Genomic DNA, 21,733 nt, shown 5'->3' with positions numbered 1-21,733 from the left:
TAAGAGACGGTCTTGGATAGTCGCTTCTTTTTACCCAGCGCCGGCCATTGGGTAAAAAGCTATAAAACCCTGTTTAGTAAATGGATGTGTGCCATCCGGTGGTTCAGAGTAAAAGGCCATAAAGCAGAGGCTGCTGGATGGCTGACTCTGACTTTCCATAGCTCTGTTACCGAGCCGTAAATCATGGCAGGAGTTACACAGTGAATCCATTCCTGCTTCCGCTCAGTCCTCCTCCAAGCACAGTGTGCTTTCATTCATCAACGTCAACAGATCTATTTGAAACTGTTGCAAACAAAGACATGGCAGAACAATACCGCCGTGTGTAGAGTGCCGGATTGGGACATCCAGCTAAAGGCGGTTAAGCCTGGATGCCGGACAAACCTCATGCCCATATAAGGAGATTTTATTCATAAAAATGTTCAGCAGAATCATAACCAAACTGTCAGTGTGTGACAAATCGTACTGCGATGCCCCTAGACGACGCCATGAAGAAGAAATGCTTAAAAGGGCAGCGACAAAAAGAAATAGTACATAAGAAATATTGTATTAATTAATAATAAATGCAGTTCTGGCAACTTTAAACCATTTTTTCCCCATTTCCTTCATGGCAGTAAGTCTGCTCCAGACGGTGATACTCTTGTCAGTTTTGATATGGAGTTCTTTCTCTCTGAGGATGTAAACAAAAGAAGTGTTGAAAGAAGGGTATGAATTGTATTTGGACTTCATTTTTGATGTGGCCAAACATTCCACCCCAGTTCACGCCCAATGACACAGCAATGGTGCAACGTCTGTGTATTCTTCATGCCGAGTCAGTGTGAAAAATGTACAGCAGGGGAAATGAAACACTCAACCAGGAAACTGCCCAATCAGCACTTGGATCAACTTTGTTCAAATTGGATTTTCTTGGTTTTATTCACTGTAAAGTTCTTTCTCTGTGTTGGTTCGGTTCTTGCCTCCACAGAGGGGAACGACCCGACCTCCAGCAGCTTTTATGGGCTCAGGGTGTTGCCTCTGGCTGCATGACAGCCAAGAGCAAGAGAGAAGACTTGTTGGTTTTTAGACCGTGAAGAGGATTTTACCCGACCAGACGTACTCCCTGTCACGACGTACGATCAGTCCATTTTCTGGGATCAGAAGCTGCTGGGCATCATCAGCTGAAGAAAATCGGAATATTAACTTTAAATTTCCCTCCGAATTTCCTTTTAATTTTACGTCTGTGTTTGTCTTTTTTATTTTCTTAATTAAAAAATTTGATTACTAATAGGTTGAATGTTTAATTATGATACTGAACCCTATATAAGAACTCATGTTTTGAGAAATATGTTCTCAAAACCTTATTTGAATCTATGTCCAATTTAGACTGAGAATTAAGTTTTCAGGAAGAAAGATTTCTGAAACGTGGGAGTGTTGAAAAAAATGATTTTAATACGGAACTTTTAAGTAGCTTAATGGTTAATAATCCATCTCTTACAACACATTATGACATTGAGAACGCACACGTCATCCCTTACATAAGTGCCTCGGGTAATAGTAAACTTTTCTTTTCCAAGTATTCCCATGATTAACAGGTTTATTTTTATGACATAATTATGATCATAAAAAATACAACACATTTCATGATGTTTAACAGCCCTTTCTGGCAGGATCAGCTGTAACAAACCACAAGTCAAGACTTGACTCCCGTTCTTAAATATTTAGTTCAATGAACTGATTTGACAGGATTTGAATGACTGTCCCTGTTAACGTCAAGCTAACCAGCTCAATGTTTCAGGGAGAAACCTGCAAAAAAAAAAAAAAAAGAAGAAAAGACTGTTCCCACGATGCTACCTCCCAGTCTAATGCAAAGCCTCAACTACAGCTACAGTCCCGTCTAGAGACCTCATTGAGATTGCAAAGTATGGGGAAGAAGAAAACAATAATACAAACATATTTTAAAGGAAAAAATAGATAAAACCTTCCTAGCTTTTTATTGAAATGAGGTAATACAGAAACTGCACAAAACTAAGTCTGGTTGGAGGTAACTTGAATATGAACCCGCTGATTGTTTCTTACAGCTATTGTTTCTGTCATGGTTATTTATTCTATGCAGTTACCTTGGTGCCGTAAGCCTTTAAGGCACAACTATAAAAACAAATGGTTTATGAAAAGACTGCTGTCCTTTACTCCGTGTTGCTGCATTGACTTGAAGAGGAGTAAGAGCTCAAAAATCAATATTCCTGCATGATCGCAGCTGTAGGTGGACAGTTTCCACTTCATATTGTGAGGTCTCTCACATTCCATGGAAAACAAACAAACGGGATGCTTTCCTGCTCCGACACGAAACCACATGTTGATGCACGTCATAATGTAAACTAAAAAGCTCCTCATACAAGATTTGCTTTGCTTTCCCCCTGGAGAAAAAGCACACAAAAATATCTAGAATGTAACAAAGTTTTGCCCTGTAGTGTAGGCGCTGGCCTTTTAACAAATCATCCTCAGGTTATCAGATTAAAAACACGCTAGATTTAAACTACATTATCGCTTTTCTACATTCCAGGTACGCGTCCTGAAACGTCAACGCAAGGTGACACCATAAAGCTTTTTAAAAGCAAGGTGTAACAAAACAAAAACAGAAGTCAAATACAGATGACCATTTGTTTCCTCCTCGACAGAAAAAAAAGACAAGAGGAAGTCTTCCTCTTCACGCCAGGCCTCCCTTCTCTACAGCTAGCAAGGCTTTTATCGAGCTAATTCCAACGTGGCGGTGAAGGGGTGGGCTGGGCGGATACCCCGCATCAGTGATGCAACTTGACATGCCAGGCTGAGGCAGTGACTGGAGAAGTCAAATGGAGTATTGTTGGCATCAAGGAGAGGGCAATCCGGTGCAGCGGCTCCACCTGCTGACGGGTCGCCGCCGTCTGCCTGCTCAGCCTGCGGCGTCCAGAGCGGTCTCTGAGTCAGTCCACGTCCAGGGAGAACCCTCAGGAGCGGCTGCGGTCCTCTTGGGTGCCTACGAGCATTTTGCTGTACAACTTTTGCTGCTCTTCTTTAAAGGTATCTTTTACCTTCTCGCGCTTTAAACCTCCGTCCCTGTACAATCGAGAGTGCATTTTCAGAAAGAAAAAATATTCTGTCTATGGGATCAGACGTATTCGAATGACATGAAAGAGGAGCTAAAACAGATCATAAGGCCGTTTTCTAGGACCTGAACCTGTGAACTTTAATTTGTCATAAAATGAAATAATCTCATTGAGGAACAAAATATTGTTAAGCTGTTCAGTTTAATGCCATTTTCTATATGGTAGAGCAATTAACTAAGCGCATGTCCTTTTTGTTTCTCTTATTTAAAAAAGGAAAGTGAGAACATCCATGACTAAAAACTTGTTTTTCCACTATTTCTTTTTTGGCTGAGACGCTTTAAATACTCTGCAAATACTTGGACTCTGTTGGTATTTCCATGTTAAACATCTTATTAACTTGATTTAAATGATGCTTTATTAAGTCAGACAACAGTCTTCAAAGCAAAATGGTTTTCATATCATTAATTATCATTTTCCTTTAAAGAACTGACTGGTAACTTGTGTGTGAAAATGGCGTCTTACCACAGGAGGTCAACCAGTCCACCCTTCCTGGCTATGGCTGATTTTACACGATTGGCAAACTGAACAGCGTCTTCTCCTTCCTGTTGAAAAGCACAAATATAATACAGGAACGTTAATATGTCAATAATAAAAGATTATAACAAATTTTGTGTAGTTATGAGAAATAGAAATATGGTTCTAGCAATGCAACAGATGTGCAACTGAGTAGGATGTCTGAAAAAAAATGTGCATCACATGCACTGAACATTAAAAAGACAACTGAATACTATGGAAAAATATAATAAAATCAATTGAGAAAATTAACAGAAGTTTGACCACATCATAATCCTGCTTACTGTTCTAATAAATGATCTCCAGGCAATTTTTAAAGAATCTAGGACTTATGCTTTTAAACAAACAAAAATAGAACATTCCCAGACCAGATTAATTAAATAATGTACGCTTAATGCAATGACGACTACATTTGCTGAAAATCAGTAGGTAATCTGTTGAGCCTGACCTCTCTTGACATGGGAGGAAGGTACCACACGCTGCAGACGATGGCCCAGCTGCTCATCATACGCAAAAGGTAGCTAACCATTCCAAACTTGCTGCTATTCCAGAAGGCATCTCCAAACCGAGGATCGTACTGCGAGGAACACATCAGGTTATTCAACACTTTTCTTTAAAATACAGAAAGAAAAGCTTAACGCATAAAGAAAAAGAAAAAAAAACGATACCTTAATAGCCACGGGATAGACTGTGGCACCGATATCAAAACTTCCCTTCTTAAACATCATGACTGATGTATTGTTTATGCAGGTCCCTGTGAGTTTAAGATGAAGAGCCATCAAGAGTCTATAGATGAAACCTACAACTGTTGCACAGTTCATCCACTGAAAAGCTCACCTTCTGGGAAAATCAGGATCGGCAGTTTAGACTTATCTTGTATGTGATTGCTCAGCCTGCAACACAAAAGCAATGAGGCTTATTGCCAGACTGACAGGGATCAATTATGATTTTTCACGTCTGGAGAACAGAAACGGTAGAGACACAGACGGAAGTACTACCGCTTGGCCACTAGGTGTCTGTCTTTGACTTCTGAGCGCTCAAACCAAATGTGAGGGCAGGCCTGGACCATGGCTCGCTGGATAACCCCCATCAGTCCACCGTGAATCTGGCCGACCTGACAACACAAACAAATAGTCGCATCTATTTCTGGCAGGGCTGTGACTTTCTGCTGCCAACTGGAGTTAAAACAAAGATAATCAATATATTTGTTTTCCTTCCAGACTTCCTGTAATTACCATGGCGTAGCAGCCGTCGCTGGCCAGGATGATAACATCAATGGGCGAAGTGTGGTTAGCGACACAGATGCCTCCGTTTTTGGGTTTGTTCTCACTAGAGAAGTACAAAAAAGTGTCTTAAAAAACACTGCATTAAGACAGATCGTCACGGTTAAGCATCACAGACAATGTGAAATTACTCCATAAAGGAAAAAGCAGGACAGAACAAGAGTAGGGCTCGTCTTGCGTGACACAAAGCGGCTTATGAACTCGAACATATCGAGTCGACATTCCGGAGATAAAGTTACAATCTTAAATAGAGCGACACCTCCTATGTCAGCTGATTATTTTTAGCACTCCCCCTGTGGAGGAACCAAATTCAAACTGAGACTGAAAGAACTGAGAAGAGTCACGAGAAACTGAACAGATTAGCAAAATTTACCACAAAAGCTCAGATTCAGTAGTTCAATTTAATTACAAATGGAACATTAATGGAGATTATTATTAAAGTCACTGTCACTTTGACAGTGACTTCTCTAAAACCTTCAGTAAAGCCTGAAACGCCCATACCAACAAAAACAGACCAGATGTTGTCAGCTTCATCAGCAGGCACACAAACCACCAGCTTCCTCCTCCACATCCTGTTACATGTGCCATCATGTAGACACACTTATGCCTTTTTGCTTCGTGTTCTTCTCATATGATCACACTTGCAGTTTAAGTACAATGTGTCCCTCAATAACCCTGCGCATAATCTCAGTAAAGCAGGATTGCAGCTGCCCTTGTGTCCGAATTAACGTTTTATTTGTGTTAGAGAGCTCTGCTGTGTTTTTGTGCTTTGTCTGGACCCTGAAATGGCTCTCGCTGTGAATAAGACTGTCGACAGCTTGAGCAGAGCTTCAGGCACCTCTGCATTCCTTTTTATATGCGAGGGGATCACATTTCTCTGGGCACGGATCGTCGGAAGTTACGTAACGGCAGAGGTCTGCTGTGGCTCAAATTTGAGGGGAAAAAAAAAAAAAAAAAGAGGTAACTTGGAAGGTGAATTTCAACCAATGACACTTTATTTCTGTGGTAAACTCTAACACTCTTTGGAAATAATTGAAGAGTATTTTCTCGCTGACAGATTTCTCCTGTTTTAGCTTTCTTACGCAATGCGCCTTTTCTTTCGAATAATTATTTCATTCATTAAAAGAAAAGGAGATTTTCTAACCAACTTAATCCCATGTGAAAATGAAATCGCTCACCATTTCTGATACCAGCTAATCGCTGTGGAGTCGTTCTGCCCAACTCTTTTTGTGTCATTTAATGTTGAGCATGAAGAGCCTGTTTGAGATCATAGACCAGACTTTGACTGAGCCACTCCAACTGGAGGTAGGTGTGCTCTGGATTGCACCTTGCTGAAAGTCTCATTGTTGATTGTGGGTTTTTTGTACAGCAGTCGTATTTACTTTGGAACTCCAACGCGGTTGCCATTGTATTGTATGATTATTGATTTATAAACACTGCCATCGATTAAAACAAATGAGACTTGAAAAGCGCTTTAAAGGATCCCCTGGGTTCTTTTGCGGCGTTTTTGAATGAGTTGCTGAGTCATTTGGAGTGATGTGAAAAACAGTAGATAAAGTAAAAAAAAGAAGTACGGCGCTACTACTGCTTCACAGCGCTGCTTTGCTTAGCTAGGTAGGAAGCTGCTTTTTAGATAAAGAGAAGAGGAAGACTCAAGCATAGGACAAAAACCTGGCTTGAGCATTAAGCAGTCTTGCTGAGTTCAGACAGATGCAATCTGCTTCTAGCTCTGTTTTTTTTTTCTTACATGGGACTTGCTTATCATTGAAATTTCAATAAATAACAGAAGGAAATATTATTTTGGTGATGTGTAACTATGCTGTGGAAGAATCAATGACTATAAATAAATAAGAAAAGAGAAAAAGAAAAGCATAAATTGACGCTGCTTTTAAAATGTGTAAATGACCAAAAGCAAAGCTAGATGGAGTTTCTTATCAACTAAATGCGCATTTCAAAGTCTTTGATGTAATCTCAAGTACATTAATGCATTCAGATAATAAATCTAAAATGAGCAAGTGGCTAGAAAACACTCAATCTGCAGCACTGAACAGGTTACATTTTCCTAAAACCACACCAATGAATGTGCTTCAATGTGTTATGGTCCAATGAAACAATCGTTTCATTCGGTAAGTTTGAACCAAAATCAGAGTATCACCTTAAAAGCCTACAGTGAAGTAAGAGAATAAGAGCTAAGTTCACAAGGTCTGTGGGAAGTCTGTACAATCTGATAAATTTGGGGAAACTTTGCCAATATTACCAAGTCAATCTATGAAATACTAACAGATTTCTACCAAAAATAAAGACTAAATTAAATCAATAGGTGCTTAAACCACATATCACACATTCTCTCGTTTGAACAATATATAATGCCCATAGTTTATGAGAAAAGGGTTAGAAATCATTTGTGTCATTTGCTGCATCACATCAAACTGGCATTTTAACAGTGTGAAGTGTTGTTCACACTTTTGAGAGCCAGTGTGTTTGAAAAAAAAACAAAACAAAAAAAAAACGGTCCTCTACCTGTCATGATAGGTTATAATGGCAGTGAGAGCTCTGACACATATTCTGTAGCACATCAGATGGACTTTCTCGCTGAGGACGTTTTTCATTCTGTAGAGAAAACACACACACACACAGCGTGACATACTCAGGGCTAATCACTTCAAGAATTCAAACAGCAGAGATGTGATCCATCTCACCTTCCATTTTTCAGGAGTCCAATTAGAGAGGTGAGGAACACCAGCAGGCTTACACCAGTGAAGGCAAGCGTTACCCTGGGAGAGAGACGAACACGTCAACATCAGTCTTTAAAAAAAAAAAAAAAAAAAAAAAAAAAACAGGACAAAGTTGCTGCTTTCATATTCTAAACATTTGTTTAGGACGTCTAGTGAGAATAGGCTACACGTGTTGAGCCCTCATGCATTCTCTACCACCATAATTAACCACAGAGCCACCAGGAATGATTAGAATGATAAAAGGTCAACTAAATGTGGATGAATCCATCATGCAGGGTTGGAGGGGGTTCTGATTAAAGGTAGAGGGAATTAAACACATTCAGAAATGCAAGGTTCCCAACACTTGACAGCACAGCCAAGATTTCACTGTACAAGGCCTGAAAGAGAGAATCTATTATAGCCACGGAGAAGACTAGAATGACATTCGTCTGTGCAGCAGTGGCCTGATTCGTCTCCCCACTGACAGCTGGAAACGAGCCAGCCTCGCCGAGTCCTGAGTGGCTGTCACTGTGAATCTCTAACACGACCCCGATATCTTTAACTCGCACTGGGGAAGTGTTTACAGCCACTTCGGAGCACTGTCAGCACAGATGCTATGTCATTACTCAGAACAATTGTTGTTCCACGAATGAATCAACTAACAACATAAACATTGATGCGCCTTTTAAATAAAAAGCTGTAAAAGGTTACAACATATCCTATGATGAATAAATAGGAATTTCATTCCTTCATTTGACTCAGAACTCTAACAAAGACAATGCAGCATATTTATTTGTCTTACAGTCTTTGGAACACAAATCTTAATCTCTGAAAGCTGGAATAGGCAGGTTAGACCTCAAAGGAAACCAGAAATTGGTGCTGGTCTGATAGGTGCATCAGTAATGTTTATGTGGCTCACATTGCTTCCAGTCATTTTAGAAATAATTTTTGTCTTTCTGCACTGAATTAAGAGTTTCTGAACACATAATTTCAAGAAAACGGGTCTTTTCAAACGAAGCAGCCATGCTCGCTGAACATGGTTTTACTAGATACCAGATAGTGAAGCAGGGTCACGACAGTAAAAGCTTGAGCTGTTAGTGGCTAAACTTCTGCTCACACCTGTGATTCTGTTAGTGACACAGTCGATTATTAATTTCTTGTTTACTTTCAGTTTTACAAAGGAATATTAAGATAATTTTCAGTGTATTAAATATTTGACAAAAATGACATCGCTAGATCTGGGGCTTAACAAGTTGTCAGTAAAGCAACATTCCTAATTGATTTATTAGATATAAATAGTTTGACTATCCATGATCTCCCTTGAAGCTTTTTAATTTTTTTCAGTGGACACATTGCAAGGCCTGTTATGTTATTTCACATTTATTACTATTATTTTATATATATTTTATATATATATATCTATATATGTATATAGATATATATATATCTCTGTACTTTATAATTGAGACCTGTACCTGAGAGGCAGCAGGATCCCGTAGCGGATCAGGAGGCCCAGCCCCCACAGGACGGTCAGCCTCAGGCTGATGTATTGAAAGTTGTTGTTGCTGCGAGTCAGCAGGTTCCAGGACTCCAGCTCCTCGGCAGAAAACCGCTTGGTCACCTCGTCGTCCATGATGCTCTCCACACCTCGCCGAGCGAAGTAGAAGATGTCGGACATCTCGAACTCCGACGCAGAGTCCAGGTCTTTGTTGCTGCCGCTCCGCCGGATCTCCTTGATCTCCTCCTCCAAGGAGGTGGGCTCCTTCGCGATTATAGCTACAGCAAGACAGGCAGGCAGGCCACACGTCAACATTTACCTCTGGAGCAGAGGCGGCCGCTGAAAACGTTTCCAAAACAAACGTAATTAAAACAAGACAATTGTATCTTACCATTGGAGTAAGGTTTGTACAGGTGGTGATTTTTCTCTTTGGCTCCCCTCTCTATCCTAAGTGTGGCCCACTGGAAATGTAGAGCACAGGTTACATCAAGGTTTAGAAGACGCAAGAACATTTGCATTTAGATCGAAAGCTAGTACAGGCACAGAGAATTAAAAATAAATACAAAAAATACTGAAATGGTGTTAGTTTTACTGTGCTGAAGTTATTAATTTCCCTGTTTAGTTGACACTCGATGAATACATGAGGTTAGCTGGACTGGAAGGGAGGCAATATTTTAGTTTTACTTGATCTTTATTTAACCAGGGAATATCCCAGTGAAATTAAAAATCTCTTTTCTAAGTCAGACCCGGTGAAGGAACGCAGCATAACAGGACAGAAAATGTCTTGATGTCAGCTGACCTGAAATTTTTATAATGCATCTCTGCTTCAGCACGCCCAATTTAAATAATCAGGTCATCAGCAGCACTCTGTAGAAACTGACTGCCTGCTGAAGGAATTTGATTCAGGTGTGTTGCACCACAGGGAAATCTTCTCTATTGCAACAGTCTTCAGTCAGAGGCCTCTTCAGATTTGTTGCAAGACTGACTGCTACCACCACAACACCATCCATAATGACTACTTGAAGATACTTGATATGAGTTATATTTCATTTTCCTTTGGCATGGATACTTTTTTAGTCGTGCCAAAGGAATGAATGAAGATATTATTTTTTATTTCTTTGAATTTCTCTAAACACTAAAATAAAAACTGAGAAATAAAAAACAAACACTGCTTTTATTTTGAAAAATTGGATTTTAATATGTAGACTGACTTCTGCATAAGGACTGCTCAATGTTATTGCTAAGTAAGTGAGCCAATTAATTAACCTCCAAATGAATGAGTGTTTGAAATTCAGTATTTGTTGGTCAGGAAAAACATCTTGCAAGCTATGAAGACATTAAGAACATAAACATTAAATTTTGTGACGCCTTGTTCCCTGGAAAATGAATGTTCACAGTGAAATAAAGTCGCAGAAGTTGGTATGACATGCGGTTTCTTGATGCACTACAAAACAGCTGATGAAGAAGTCATTTCAAGGTTGTATTTTTGTGTGAGAGTAATTATAAAGTTCTCAGCCAGTCTTCTGGCCAATAAAAAAATATTGTTTAATTATATTAAACAGCTTGAGAAAAATTGTAAAAATCATTGTTATGGCAATAAGTTACAGAAAACCGGATTTAAAATGTGAGGTCCTGATTTCAATCCCAACTTTAAACACAAGATAATGAATTAACACCAAAGAAGAACTGGAAAAAAAAGTGGCCTTTCCGATGCACGTCAAATCAAACAAAACGCATGACAAGAAGAGAACAGGGTGTTCCCAAAAGCCAGCAGGGAAGTAGGAAAGGATCAGGAAGTATGGACCAGGATACGCTGTGAGTCTTATTTAGCCAACAGTCCAACATGACACTGACACGACACATGATAAGTTATGTCGGCTGGAGTCTAAAACAGTCAAAAACATGATACTGCATGGAAGATTCCTGTGTCCAAACGCTTTAACGTACTAACGCTGGGATCTGGAGTTTGTTTGTCAAACACAGGAAATTCAAAGAAAATTGCACTTCTTTATGTAAAATAATAAAAATAAACAACATCTACTGACTTTTTGAAATCATAAAAAAAAAACTTAAGTTTGAGGTTTTCCATGTGCAAGAACCAATTATTCATAGTTACCACATAGCATTGGCCAATGAAGCTCACCTATTGCTTTCTGTCAGAGCAACCTTTAAAATGTGTTGTGACAAGCTGTGGTACTGTTATTTAAAAATGCAGCAACAGGGATTCTTAGCAGAAGCGTCTTTCTAGTAACAGTGGAAACGGCTTAATGAATCCACCGTGACCTGGGGCAGCAAAAACTGCATGTGAATACAGGAAACGCTGTATTCACAAACGCTTTAAAACCTGCTGAACATCAGGTTTGTCCTCACACGTTGAATCTTAAAATAGATAATTAATGTCATTTGTAAGAAAATGGCTCATTATTTTTATTGAGTTAAAAGTTAAGCATTTGAACACTTTTTCCATGAGTGTATCTCAATACTTGTGAGTCATTTCTTTCTGCTCTGCAGTTGATGCTACAACAGAGTAGAGAATAAATGAAACATTGTTTTTGCCAAATTGTATGATAAACTGGGAAAAATAAGAAAGCACTGGAGCCACATCAGTTAATGATCTGGGTCTGCAGCACAATTTCCCCGCTGGTTACATAAGAGCGGAAGGACACTTAGTAGGCTGTTGTTAATCTGCATCAGTCAGTTAATGCAACACCCAGTGGGTTGACACTAAACGCAACCCAGAAACAGCTTGAGCTGAGCACACGTTAGATCGGATTCCTTGAAAAATGCTTCCTAAAATGTACAATGATGGGACTAAAAGGTATAGGTTCACTGGAGACGAATAAAGAAACCAGCTTGATTGTTTTTTCGGCAGTCAGTGAACCCATTAGCTGCTTGTTAATGGGTTCTGCTGACACTATTTGAGTGTGGAAGTTTATTAGATTTTTTCAATAATCAAATAAAATGCCAATGTTTATAACACTTCAAAGTAATCCTTTACCTTTTTTTTAACTTTGTAGAGAAAAAACATTTCTCTCCAATACTGATATACAAAGAGAAAATATGAAATTTAATATTTCCAAATATGGTTTGACAATCGGTCCTGTAAAGGAGTGATCTGGAAATGCTTTTTTTCTGTATTTCTTGAAATAAGAGAAATGTATTTAGCTCTTTAAGAGAAACCATGCTCAAAGTAAGAACTTAATATCTATATTCAGACAAAAAATAAGTAATTGGCAGATGGAACGAACTCGGCATAACTCCAGGTTACAAAGCCTCGATGTCGATGAGTTTTGTGTGTGCCATTTGTGACTGCTCCATCATGTTCAACTAAACACTTGATGAAAAGTCGATCGAAAGGCAGCGAGCTCTTACCTCAAAGATCTTCAACAAAGTCTTCATATAAAGCCGCCTGATGCCAAATGACACCCCCAAAATGGCTGGAACAATAATGAACACCAGAAGCAGGGTGACCCATACGGTGAAGGAGATGCCCAGCAGAATGCACAGCAGATTATCAAAAGGGTTGAAGAAGAGCTCCATCCTGACGTATTTATATATATATATTTCTTTTTAAGTTAGAGATTAGAGTTCCTGTGAGTACAGGTCTCTGCAGTCTGGACCCAAATGGCCCCTGTGGGTATTTGTCACGAAAATGCCCTCATTGACATCACCAGAGAATAGGGCTTCTCCAGACATTCAATGAGAAATCAATCCAAAAGCAAGCAGACATCTTCACGCTGCCCCTCAGGGCATTTTTCTCCAGATTTCATTGGTCCACTGAAAACTGGGATGAGTTCAAAGTCTAATAAAAAGAAGAGAGAAATAGAGAGAGAGAGAAAAAAATATCCGTGTCCTGTCCTTGCTGCAGATGTCCTTTTGGCATTTCAGAGACTGAATTCCCGCTGACGACAGCGACGCAAACAACGTAACAAAAACAACTGGGCTCGGCAGGTGTTTCCCTCCGGGGTCTCCGCTGCTGGGTGTCAACCTGCAAAGACGAGCAAACAAACCATCAGGGCCATTTGTGCATCAACGTGACGTCCCTTTCCGCCTGAATGCTGACGAGAAAAGTTAACAATGCAACACAGACTGTGTACACTTCTGTAAAACCGGCGTTCAGCCCTCACGCTCGCTTCCGTTTTCTCTTAAGACACTTACTGCAGTGCTTACGTTTACAAACACGTTTGTCCTTTCTGTAATGCATCCGATAGCACAATCAGATGTTCGCCGAGCGACGCTGGCTGCCGTGAGGAGATAACGCTAGCTGGAGGGAGGCCCTCCATCATCATGAGTTCATGAGAAAGCAGGACGGCTAACAGGAGGGTCCACACCGACCCGCAACCGCCGTCCCTTTGGGTTCACTCCGGAGCTTTACGCAGATATCCGTATCCCCGCGTTTAATAAGGATATACATCAGTGTTAATCCGTTCGGAACACGTCCGGAAGCCAGCCGTAAACGACCCCCGGTGCTGAAGTGAGCCGTTAGCCACAGCGCTAGCAGTTAGCCCGCTTTCATCCCTCAGCAAAGAGGTTTGAGAGGACTAAACATGCTGAGCCGACCTTTCACGGGATTTAATACGGCAACTACATGGCGCTCCGTGTATTAATAACTCAGCTGTGAAATACATGGGTGAGGCTGAAAGGTGCTTATGTCTGACCAACCTTCAGTCCCGCGCCGACGCAGCACGGCTTCCCTCCCCGTCCATCCCTCTCTGCTTCCCTCCCCGTCCATCCCTCTCTGCCTTTGTCTCGCTGACCGCCGTCAAACTCCACCCGCCGGACACCACGAGCAATCAGCGGGCGACCAGAACAGAGGCGATAACCAGCGCAGAACAGAAGAGCTTCGAACAAATACCTACCAGGAAAAACTACACTGACACCTGGTGGCCGAAGTGAGCAATTGCAGCAAACTTTTAGAAAACCTCAACGCCTGTCAAATTTGGGCAGCGTTTCTCCAAATTAGAATAAAGTAGAATGTAATTGAAAAGTTAATTTATGTCACAAGATTAATGGAGAAAAATCAAACTCGTGTCAAAATCTTAACTCTAAATTGAAATCCATCGTTTTATATCAAGTGCAGCGGTCATGAAAAGAAGTTTTGGGTATTGTTGCTGGGATCAGGCACAGATGACGTCCGGAGTTGTCTTTGCGCCGTCAGCAGAACAAAAACAGCGCACTGCCTCGCGAATGGCACGTGCGAGGAACACGCGTAAAAACAGTCGCATTCAATGACATATGGGAAATAACAGTACCGAGGATCAAGGCCCAGGACAGACACAGAACCAAGTTCTGAAGGAATGAACAAGCTACAATGAAGAATGAATGAGCTTATAATAATAAACCAAACAAACTGGGTGGAGTACATGTGAAATGCAATACACATGAACGGTAAAAAATAGACAAATAAACTAATAAATTCGGCGTCTCTCACTGTATTTCTGGCAGTGTAGATAAACGCCAAGTTCTAGGAAATTAAAATAGCTTCTCCACAAAGCCTGTCAGCAGAAGTTAGCATGAAGGCTGAAAAAATAAAATATATTGCTCCATTTACTTTTGACTTGATAAAACAAGTCAAAATGGGCCAACACTGGCATCTACCATGGCTCTCTAAATCACGGTGGGGGGAATTGGTGTGCCTGGGTTGGTGTGGACCACAGCTGGAGTCCTCACTGAAAACTTGAATGTGATTTATTCCGATCCTCTCTAAGGATCTGGTTATTCCTGTGCTGTACATCTTTTTTTAACCAAACTTTCTCTCTCCCCACTCAACTTCACAATAACATGCCTGGATGCATGAAAAGACAAGACAGTTTGCTGCTTGTCCTCATTGTTTAGTCTGCTGGACAGCTGTCAATGCCATATTTCCAACTGTATCCAAATCTTTTTCTTCTTTTTTCATTGGTGTTATGCAAGACATATGAAAATGTTTTTGACTCATAAAAGCAAAGATTTTTAAAAAATGCAGAAAACAGTGTAATTGATCTAAATATACATTTATTATGGAATTACCACACATTTTGCAGCAGAGAACATTCTCTACGTAATGTAAACATTTTTCCTACAATTGTTTTATGTCTTCAGAGAGAGCATGAATCTAAATTGCATGATTGGCAACTTGAATTTTTTTTATCTTAAATAGGTAAAGAAAAAAAAATATGAAAAACAAATATAATGGGGGCTGTACAATGGCACAGTTGGTAGAACTGTTCCCTTGCAGCAAGAAGGTCCTGCACAGAGTTTGCATGTTCTCCCTGTGCATGCGTGGGTTGTGTCCGGGTACTCCGGTTTCCTCCGACAGTCCAAAACATGAACAGATAATGGATGGATGGACAAAAATACTGGAAGTAATTCTGTAATTTGAGTGAACCAGTCTGAAATAAAAATGACTTACTGGAGTAGGGATATTCTGTCTTTATTCACACATTTATATCCATGTACAATTTTGTCAACTAATTTTACACAAACGGCAACAAAACTTGGCACTCAAGCCTCAAACCACCACCCGTCTTATTCATAATTAAAAAAAAAAATTCTATAATATGCATAATTGATATATATCAAAGCAATTTTAGCAGCTCTGAAAACATAAAAGGCAATCAGTCATCAGCATAGTTTATTCAGAGATGGGGGTCGTAGTTTTTGTTTTATTGAATACTAGTGCATCTAATGCATCAGAGGTAACTGGGAGCCCTCTGCCTGGGCGAGCATCATGTCTTGCTCTCCAGCAGAGACTCAAAGTCAGGAGAGCAGACCATTTTGTGCCTGACGTTCCCCAACACCATTAGGTTTCCGTTTTTTTCTGCCGTTTGAACAGAAACCAGCTCCTGAGAAGAGAAGCAGCAGAGACGACAGTATTTAGGATTGATTTAATACACATATGTCAAAGTAGCACAACTCTCAAATCAGATTAATGATGAAAAAGTATCACACCTGAAGGAAAGAGCACGACGTCCCTAGAGACACGTCAAGGGTGACTTGTCCCAGTATGAGTTGCACCCGGCCAGACTTCCGGACCAGCATCTTCCCAACAACGCCCTCCCTCAGATCCTTCAGATTACAGCTGTTGTCTTCAGCTTCCTCGTCCTGTAACAAAACAAATGAACTTATCACACGCCTCCTATGCATCCTCACTGATTGAAATGTCACCACCTGCTTCGTCTACCTGTGGCTCTGTCTTCAGAAGCACGGACTGCCCGTCCTCCGACTGCACCTCGGTTTTTACCGCCTTATGCTCCTTGGTGGGAGGCTGGCCGGGCAGCGAGTCGGGCAGCTGGATGAAGAACAGCTGCTCCGCTTTGCTCAGGCTCCATCTGTGCAGCAGGTCAGGGAGAACTTCAGGCTCAGGGAGAGGAGGAGGTTTGAAAGTGGCTTCAACCTTTTGTATCTCCACTTCCTCTGGCTCTTGCTTCACTGTAGACGTGTTAAGACAGAATCTTTATAGCGCACAGAAACAAGTGAGTTATCGCGTCGAGGAGTTAGAAAAGCTACTGGACATGGATGCTGGCATCCATCCCTAAATGGGATGTTTTCATCTGCATTTAGTCAATAATATATAGAACCACCTTCCAGTGAAATTACAACTCTGAGATGTTTCCAGAGACTGAAATTTGTGTTCATTTGTCTTTTAAAAATAGCTCAAGCTTCTGGGGATGATGTGTTCAGGATGAAATGCAGCGTTACTTGTGCACCAAACACAATGGTTTGTGAGGAGGTTCAAAAGCTTTTGGGCTCGTCTCCACACTGTAGGTGGGGGAAAATAATACATATACTTCAAGAAAATTATGTTTTGTATTACTCTTGACTTCACAATTATGCACTACCTTTGTCGGTCTGTCAATTCAAAATGGTGTGAGTGCTTTTTCAAGGCAATGTCATTCGGAAACTACCTTCAACTGAAGTCTCCATGGGCTCATCTGGGTCTGTCTTTTCTACTTTAACGGCTACACTGTTAAGCTCCTCCTTGAATCCCCACCCTGACACAGCCAGGGGAAGCTGGACTGGGCAGCTCCTCTGCTCGCTCCTCAGGAATGGGTCATCTATGAACTAAATGAAAGGAAATAAATCAGTAAGCAAAAACTCACACAGTCTGTAAACCAAAAACGCACAAACAGATGTCTGACGGCCAAAGGACGCACGTTTTCTCGCTCCAATTTGCGCAGAATCTCTTTGGTTTCCTCTTCGGTCTCCCTCTTCTCCTTTTTGATATTGATGATGGGCGAGGGTCCCATGCTCGGAGCGTCTCTCTCACTCTCGTAGCCCCCTGTGTGTGTGACAGGGTTCATATGCATGGATGTGAAACACTGAAGCATGAATTCATGAGCAGCCGCTTCTCTAGCTCGAGGCCCACCTCTTCTTTTAATCATCGTCTCTCCAGGCCCCTGCTCAAAGATGGAGTGAGACTGGATGACCTCGCTGCGACCTCGGCCCCTGCCTCTTTCCCCGCGGCCCCTGCCCCGCCCTCGATCTCCATCCCTCTTCTCTCGCCTCGGCACACCTTCGACCTTTGGTCTGTCGCATTAGAAACAGAGATTATCACCCAGCAGTCCCAGAAAAACATAAATAAATAGATCATAGATGTGCTCAAATATTTATTTATATATTTTTTTGTTTTAAAGGCTCCCATGAACTCACTCTTCTTTAACTTTTCGGCCAATGATGTTGGGAGTAAAGGTTTTCTGAAGAAGGAGGAAAACAAAGAAATGTGATACAGATCTGGCACTCATAAATATGTTGTCAGTCACTACTGTTAGCAATCTATCAAGTATATCTAAATTACAGGTAAATTACATTTATGTCACAAAACAGAAAATAGATTGTAATAAGGGTAAATGCATCTTTTCACTCGGACAACAGGTAGAAAGAACAAATACTGAGCCAATTAAAATATTACTGCATCATTTTTTTAGATTCCCATATAAGGCAAAACTTATTTTGCTCACATTATAATAAAAAATAAAAATGTACAGAGAAATTATCTGGTTAACAGAATCTGCAATATTTTCAAATTGATCGTCTCCAACTGCTAATCAGCTAGTTTAGAAATTCAAAAATCTGATCCTTTGTGATCACTGAATGGCCCAAGTCTAAGTGCTACCAGGTTGGGTGACTGGAGCAGTCTTCAGTGTGCCAGTTGTTGTTAAGTCAGGCAAACTCAAAGTTAGACATTTTTAGCATCAGTGAGAAGCGATTTAAAAGATAACAGCATTTTCTGACACAGGTCAAGAGATGTCAGGCTGCGAGAGAGATGAAGATTTTCAGCAGCTTACATTAAGGCAGAGACAAGTTGCTCAGCTCTATCTCTGCATGACAAAAATGTTTCCTCCCATTTGTCCAATTAGAAATGAAAAAGAAAAACTACCTTCTTTACTCCTCCTAGCGTTAGATCTCTGGATCGCACCGATGGCAGGCGTCCAGGAGAGATGCCAGCTGCTGGTCGGCGACCCATCAGAGGTCCTATGCTCCCCCGGCCTCCAGGACCTGGAGCCTGCTGACCGCTGTGGTCACCTGAGTCTGCCATCCTGATCTGCAGACAGATCTAACAGACAAACACCCTCTTTATGTGGAACTAACAACTATAAAATACAAACATGTGACATTTATTTTCGATTTGTACTTGTAATTGTTGTTGGTACTATCTGAAGAGTAACATGAGCTAGAACCCACAAAATGCTGCCCTGAAAAAGTGCAGCTTCCATCATACGACAGGCTCAGGGCACAGCTCGCCTATGTTAGGGACTACATTGAAAAATGGAACAGAGAGCCAACACCCAGTTCAGTTTTCACCTTTAGTTCCACATAGCTGGTTTTAAAGACCATGGGATTAACTTTTAATTCTGAAAGGTGTATTTCTCCCAAACTGATTTTAGGTGACTCTGTTAAACATTTATCTTTCCTGTAATTTATGTCATTTTAGGGCCCAATAAATTGTAGATGGAATCTTTATCCACGGATGTTATAAATTGGGCACTTTTATGAGAGCTCAGATCAAAGCTCAAACCATAATTATCTATAAAGATGTTTGAAAAGTAAATATTAGATCATACTAGATTCAAGTAACAATAAATTATGAATGTTAAGTCAGAATTATTTACATTGAATAAAATGCATTAGTTTTAATTATATAGTTTTGACAGTTTTTTTTTAAATTTAACTACAAATAATTACAAGTAATAAAAATCACACTACAAATCCTCAACACGTGGCCACATTACAACACAGACAGACACATGAGCTCAGCACTGTAGTTTACTAGAAAGTCCCAAAGCAGAATAACAACACGTGTTCCGGTTTTGTTCGGCTACTTGCTTCGTTACCCCTCCAAGGTTCTTACTGGGTCTTAATTCACAGCCAGAAATCCATCCCAGATCGTTGAGGAGCAGCTAGAGCTGTTTGTTACCGAGCTCTGACATCACGCACGGCGCCATGACACCACGGCGTCGTTGTTCCGGTCTGACGTCACGGGGCTCAGAGCTGCGCATGACAACCCGCAGGGTGACTTCGTTATCATTGCGTAAAGTGTAGCGCAGAAACGATCTTTATGATGAACCAGAGGCAATTCTGCAACACATTTTCTAACAAAAAAAAAACAGATTGACTGAGATTTTTTCCCCATAATTTATAAGATTTTCTAGTTTTAAAATGCGCTTAAAATAAATAAGTTAAATTTGTTAAAATTTTATTCCTTTAAAGTATAGGACCAAACTTACCACATGTTTATTTAAGCCATATAAACCCTTTGGAGAGTGACGTCACTCGCATCAGGCCCCGCCCCCATCTCCCTGCTGGAAGGCAAACAGCTGCTGACCGTGACAACAATAGTTTTTTTTAAAGCAGTGAAATAGACAATACAAAGCGCTAAATCATATATGTACGCCTGATCTCTAAGGGACGCAGTGCTTTGTTGTTAATTGTCAACACTACAAAAACTAGTTAAAGTCAGGAAAACGTTTTAATTCAGGAAGATAAATGGTGAGGAAGAGGAAAGTAGTTTTGTTATTCTTACTTGACTTTGACAGCCTTAACATGATGTTGAATTTGATGTTTCAGTTCAATTTTTAAAAAAATGGCCAACCACCACACCAACTCTGATAGGTTATCAGTAGAGCAGGTGTTTAAATGAGCTAATGACCCTCAGCTGTGTTAGATTAGCTAATAGCGGTCACGGTTAATCTGTCGCAGCCACTGTTTATGAGTTTCTGCAAAATCAAACCTGAATACATAATACTGTAAGAGACATAGTTTCTTACAGTGAGACTTTCCTCTTTGTGTGAGGAAGGTGTGAATGTTTTTTTTTTTTTTTTTTGGTGTTGTTGAATCCTGAAACACACAGGGGCGTTGTTGTCAGTTGCTACAACAACGCCACAGACTCGGCCATGCTACGAGTCTGTAGGCTCTTTATATGGCCTTTACAACAGAGCGAGAAAATGGTGGTTTTGAGTTATTCTTCAAAAGGTTCTCTGCATTATTTTCTTTTTACCTTTGCTGTCGCACGGTCCACTAAATTAATACTACATCTCCAGGTTTCATTCAACGGTGACAGCGGCGCTATAGATGGCAAGTAAATGAACCGTTGGCTTCCCCTCCAGCGTTGTGCGCATGCGCGAAATACAGTATGAACGTCTGACGTTTTAGTTTCAGGAAGAAACTAACATGTCCGTTTACATGGCTTTACAAGTCTTTACATGTCTTCCTGTGATTTTCTGTATTATAAGATTTGTGCCATTTGAAACATGTCCACAGACGAAGATAAATTGTACACCATTTTTTATATCCTAAAATAAAGCATGCAAAAGACATCCTTTTAATGTGTACACAGCATTAAAACAAATAATCTTTTGCAATAGCCATATGAACATAAATAAAACTTCTAACATTCAACTATGTTTATCAAGAAAATCCCAGGATAAGAATCGGAATTATATAGTCATACCACAATTTTTAGCTCCTGTGTTTGTACGGTCCCATTTGCAAATTACACTAATTTGTTATGGTTATAACATGAACGGCAGGTGCATTTTAAGATCTCCTGTGAATAGTTACTTGAAACACAAACCAGAATATTGTTTTTTCCCCTCATTTTTTTAGTTTTGGGGTCCCACCTTTGCAACCCCATGCAGCCGAACCTAAGCTACATAAATGTCACCAATAATAACAATAAACTAAACACTAAACAACACAAAGACAAAAACTAGTAAAGACAGTAAGAACAGTAAGCACCGTTCCATATTGATCATTGTAAATTCATCCATCCATTCATTTTCTAACACCCTTCTCCCTAATGGGGTCATGAGGGGAGGTGGTGCCTATCTCCAGCTAACGTTCCGGGCGAGAGGTGGTGTGCATCCTGGACAGGTCGCCAGTCTGGCACAACACTGTAAATTGTTTTTGTGAAATCGTAAAACATCAATAGGCGTTGAGAAAATCAACGCCTATTGCTTCCTGTAAAGAGCATCCCTGTGAATGTGTGAAACATGTCAGTTATGTACGCCACTCCAGATGTCTTTGTTCATCACCTTATTTGCCTCTATGAAGGTTTATTCTGTTGGGCTTACTGTGTACTGCTTAATGTGTAAATTATGTAATCTGAATTTATATAAACACTTAACA

At 40.4% G+C, this 21,733-nt stretch overlaps 2 protein-coding genes across 9 annotated transcripts; both read right to left on the bottom strand.

Annotated features, from left to right (window-relative positions):
• Positions 1-1,402: 1,402 nt before the first annotated feature.
• On the bottom strand, positions 1,403-13,959 carry LOC129372106 (glycerol-3-phosphate acyltransferase 4-like). Of its 4 annotated transcripts, none has more exons than XM_055049137.1 (13): positions 13,790-13,959; positions 12,500-13,115; positions 9,519-9,588; positions 9,105-9,405; positions 7,615-7,689; positions 7,436-7,525; positions 4,868-4,961; positions 4,631-4,746; positions 4,470-4,525; positions 4,301-4,386; positions 4,081-4,209; positions 3,582-3,661; positions 1,403-3,069 (listed from the first exon to the last, which is right to left on the bottom strand). In XM_055049137.1, exons 2-13 carry the CDS (start codon positions 12,665-12,667, stop codon positions 2,961-2,963), a joined length of 1,374 nt encoding a protein of 457 aa, XP_054905112.1. In that variant the 5' UTR covers positions 12,668-13,115; positions 13,790-13,959; the 3' UTR covers positions 1,403-2,960. The 4 variants fall into 4 exon arrangements, with proteins under 4 accessions (XP_054905112.1, XP_054905113.1, XP_054905114.1 ...); XM_055049138.1 differs by lacking the exon at positions 13,790-13,959 and adding an exon at positions 13,286-13,744; XM_055049139.1 differs by lacking the exon at positions 13,790-13,959 and adding an exon at positions 13,298-13,744.
• Positions 13,960-15,650: 1,691 nt separating this feature from the next.
• On the bottom strand, positions 15,651-20,708 carry polr3d (polymerase (RNA) III (DNA directed) polypeptide D). 5 transcript variants are annotated; one of them, XM_055049320.1, is made up of 11 exons: positions 20,604-20,708; positions 19,834-19,926; positions 19,458-19,698; positions 18,486-18,662; positions 17,759-17,802; positions 17,475-17,635; positions 17,263-17,387; positions 17,014-17,170; positions 16,290-16,537; positions 16,058-16,210; positions 15,651-15,951 (listed from the first exon to the last, which is right to left on the bottom strand). In XM_055049320.1, exons 4-11 carry the CDS (start codon positions 18,642-18,644, stop codon positions 15,835-15,837), a joined length of 1,164 nt encoding a protein of 387 aa, XP_054905295.1. In that variant the 5' UTR covers positions 18,645-18,662; positions 19,458-19,698; positions 19,834-19,926; positions 20,604-20,708; the 3' UTR covers positions 15,651-15,834. The 5 variants fall into 5 exon arrangements, with proteins under 5 accessions (XP_054905295.1, XP_054905297.1, XP_054905293.1 ...); XM_055049322.1 differs by having other exon boundaries at positions 19,433-19,698; positions 19,834-19,923; XM_055049318.1 differs by having other exon boundaries at positions 19,834-19,923.
• Positions 20,709-21,733: the final 1,025 nt, after the last annotated feature.

This window comes from Poeciliopsis prolifica, unplaced genomic scaffold, assembly GCF_027474105.1.
Source record: "Poeciliopsis prolifica strain line A6 unplaced genomic scaffold, Auburn_PproV2 SCAFFOLD028, whole genome shotgun sequence".
In the NCBI taxonomy this organism is placed as follows: domain Eukaryota; kingdom Metazoa; phylum Chordata; class Actinopteri; order Cyprinodontiformes; family Poeciliidae; genus Poeciliopsis; species Poeciliopsis prolifica.
This window is presented reverse-complemented; position numbering and strand designations above follow the sequence as displayed.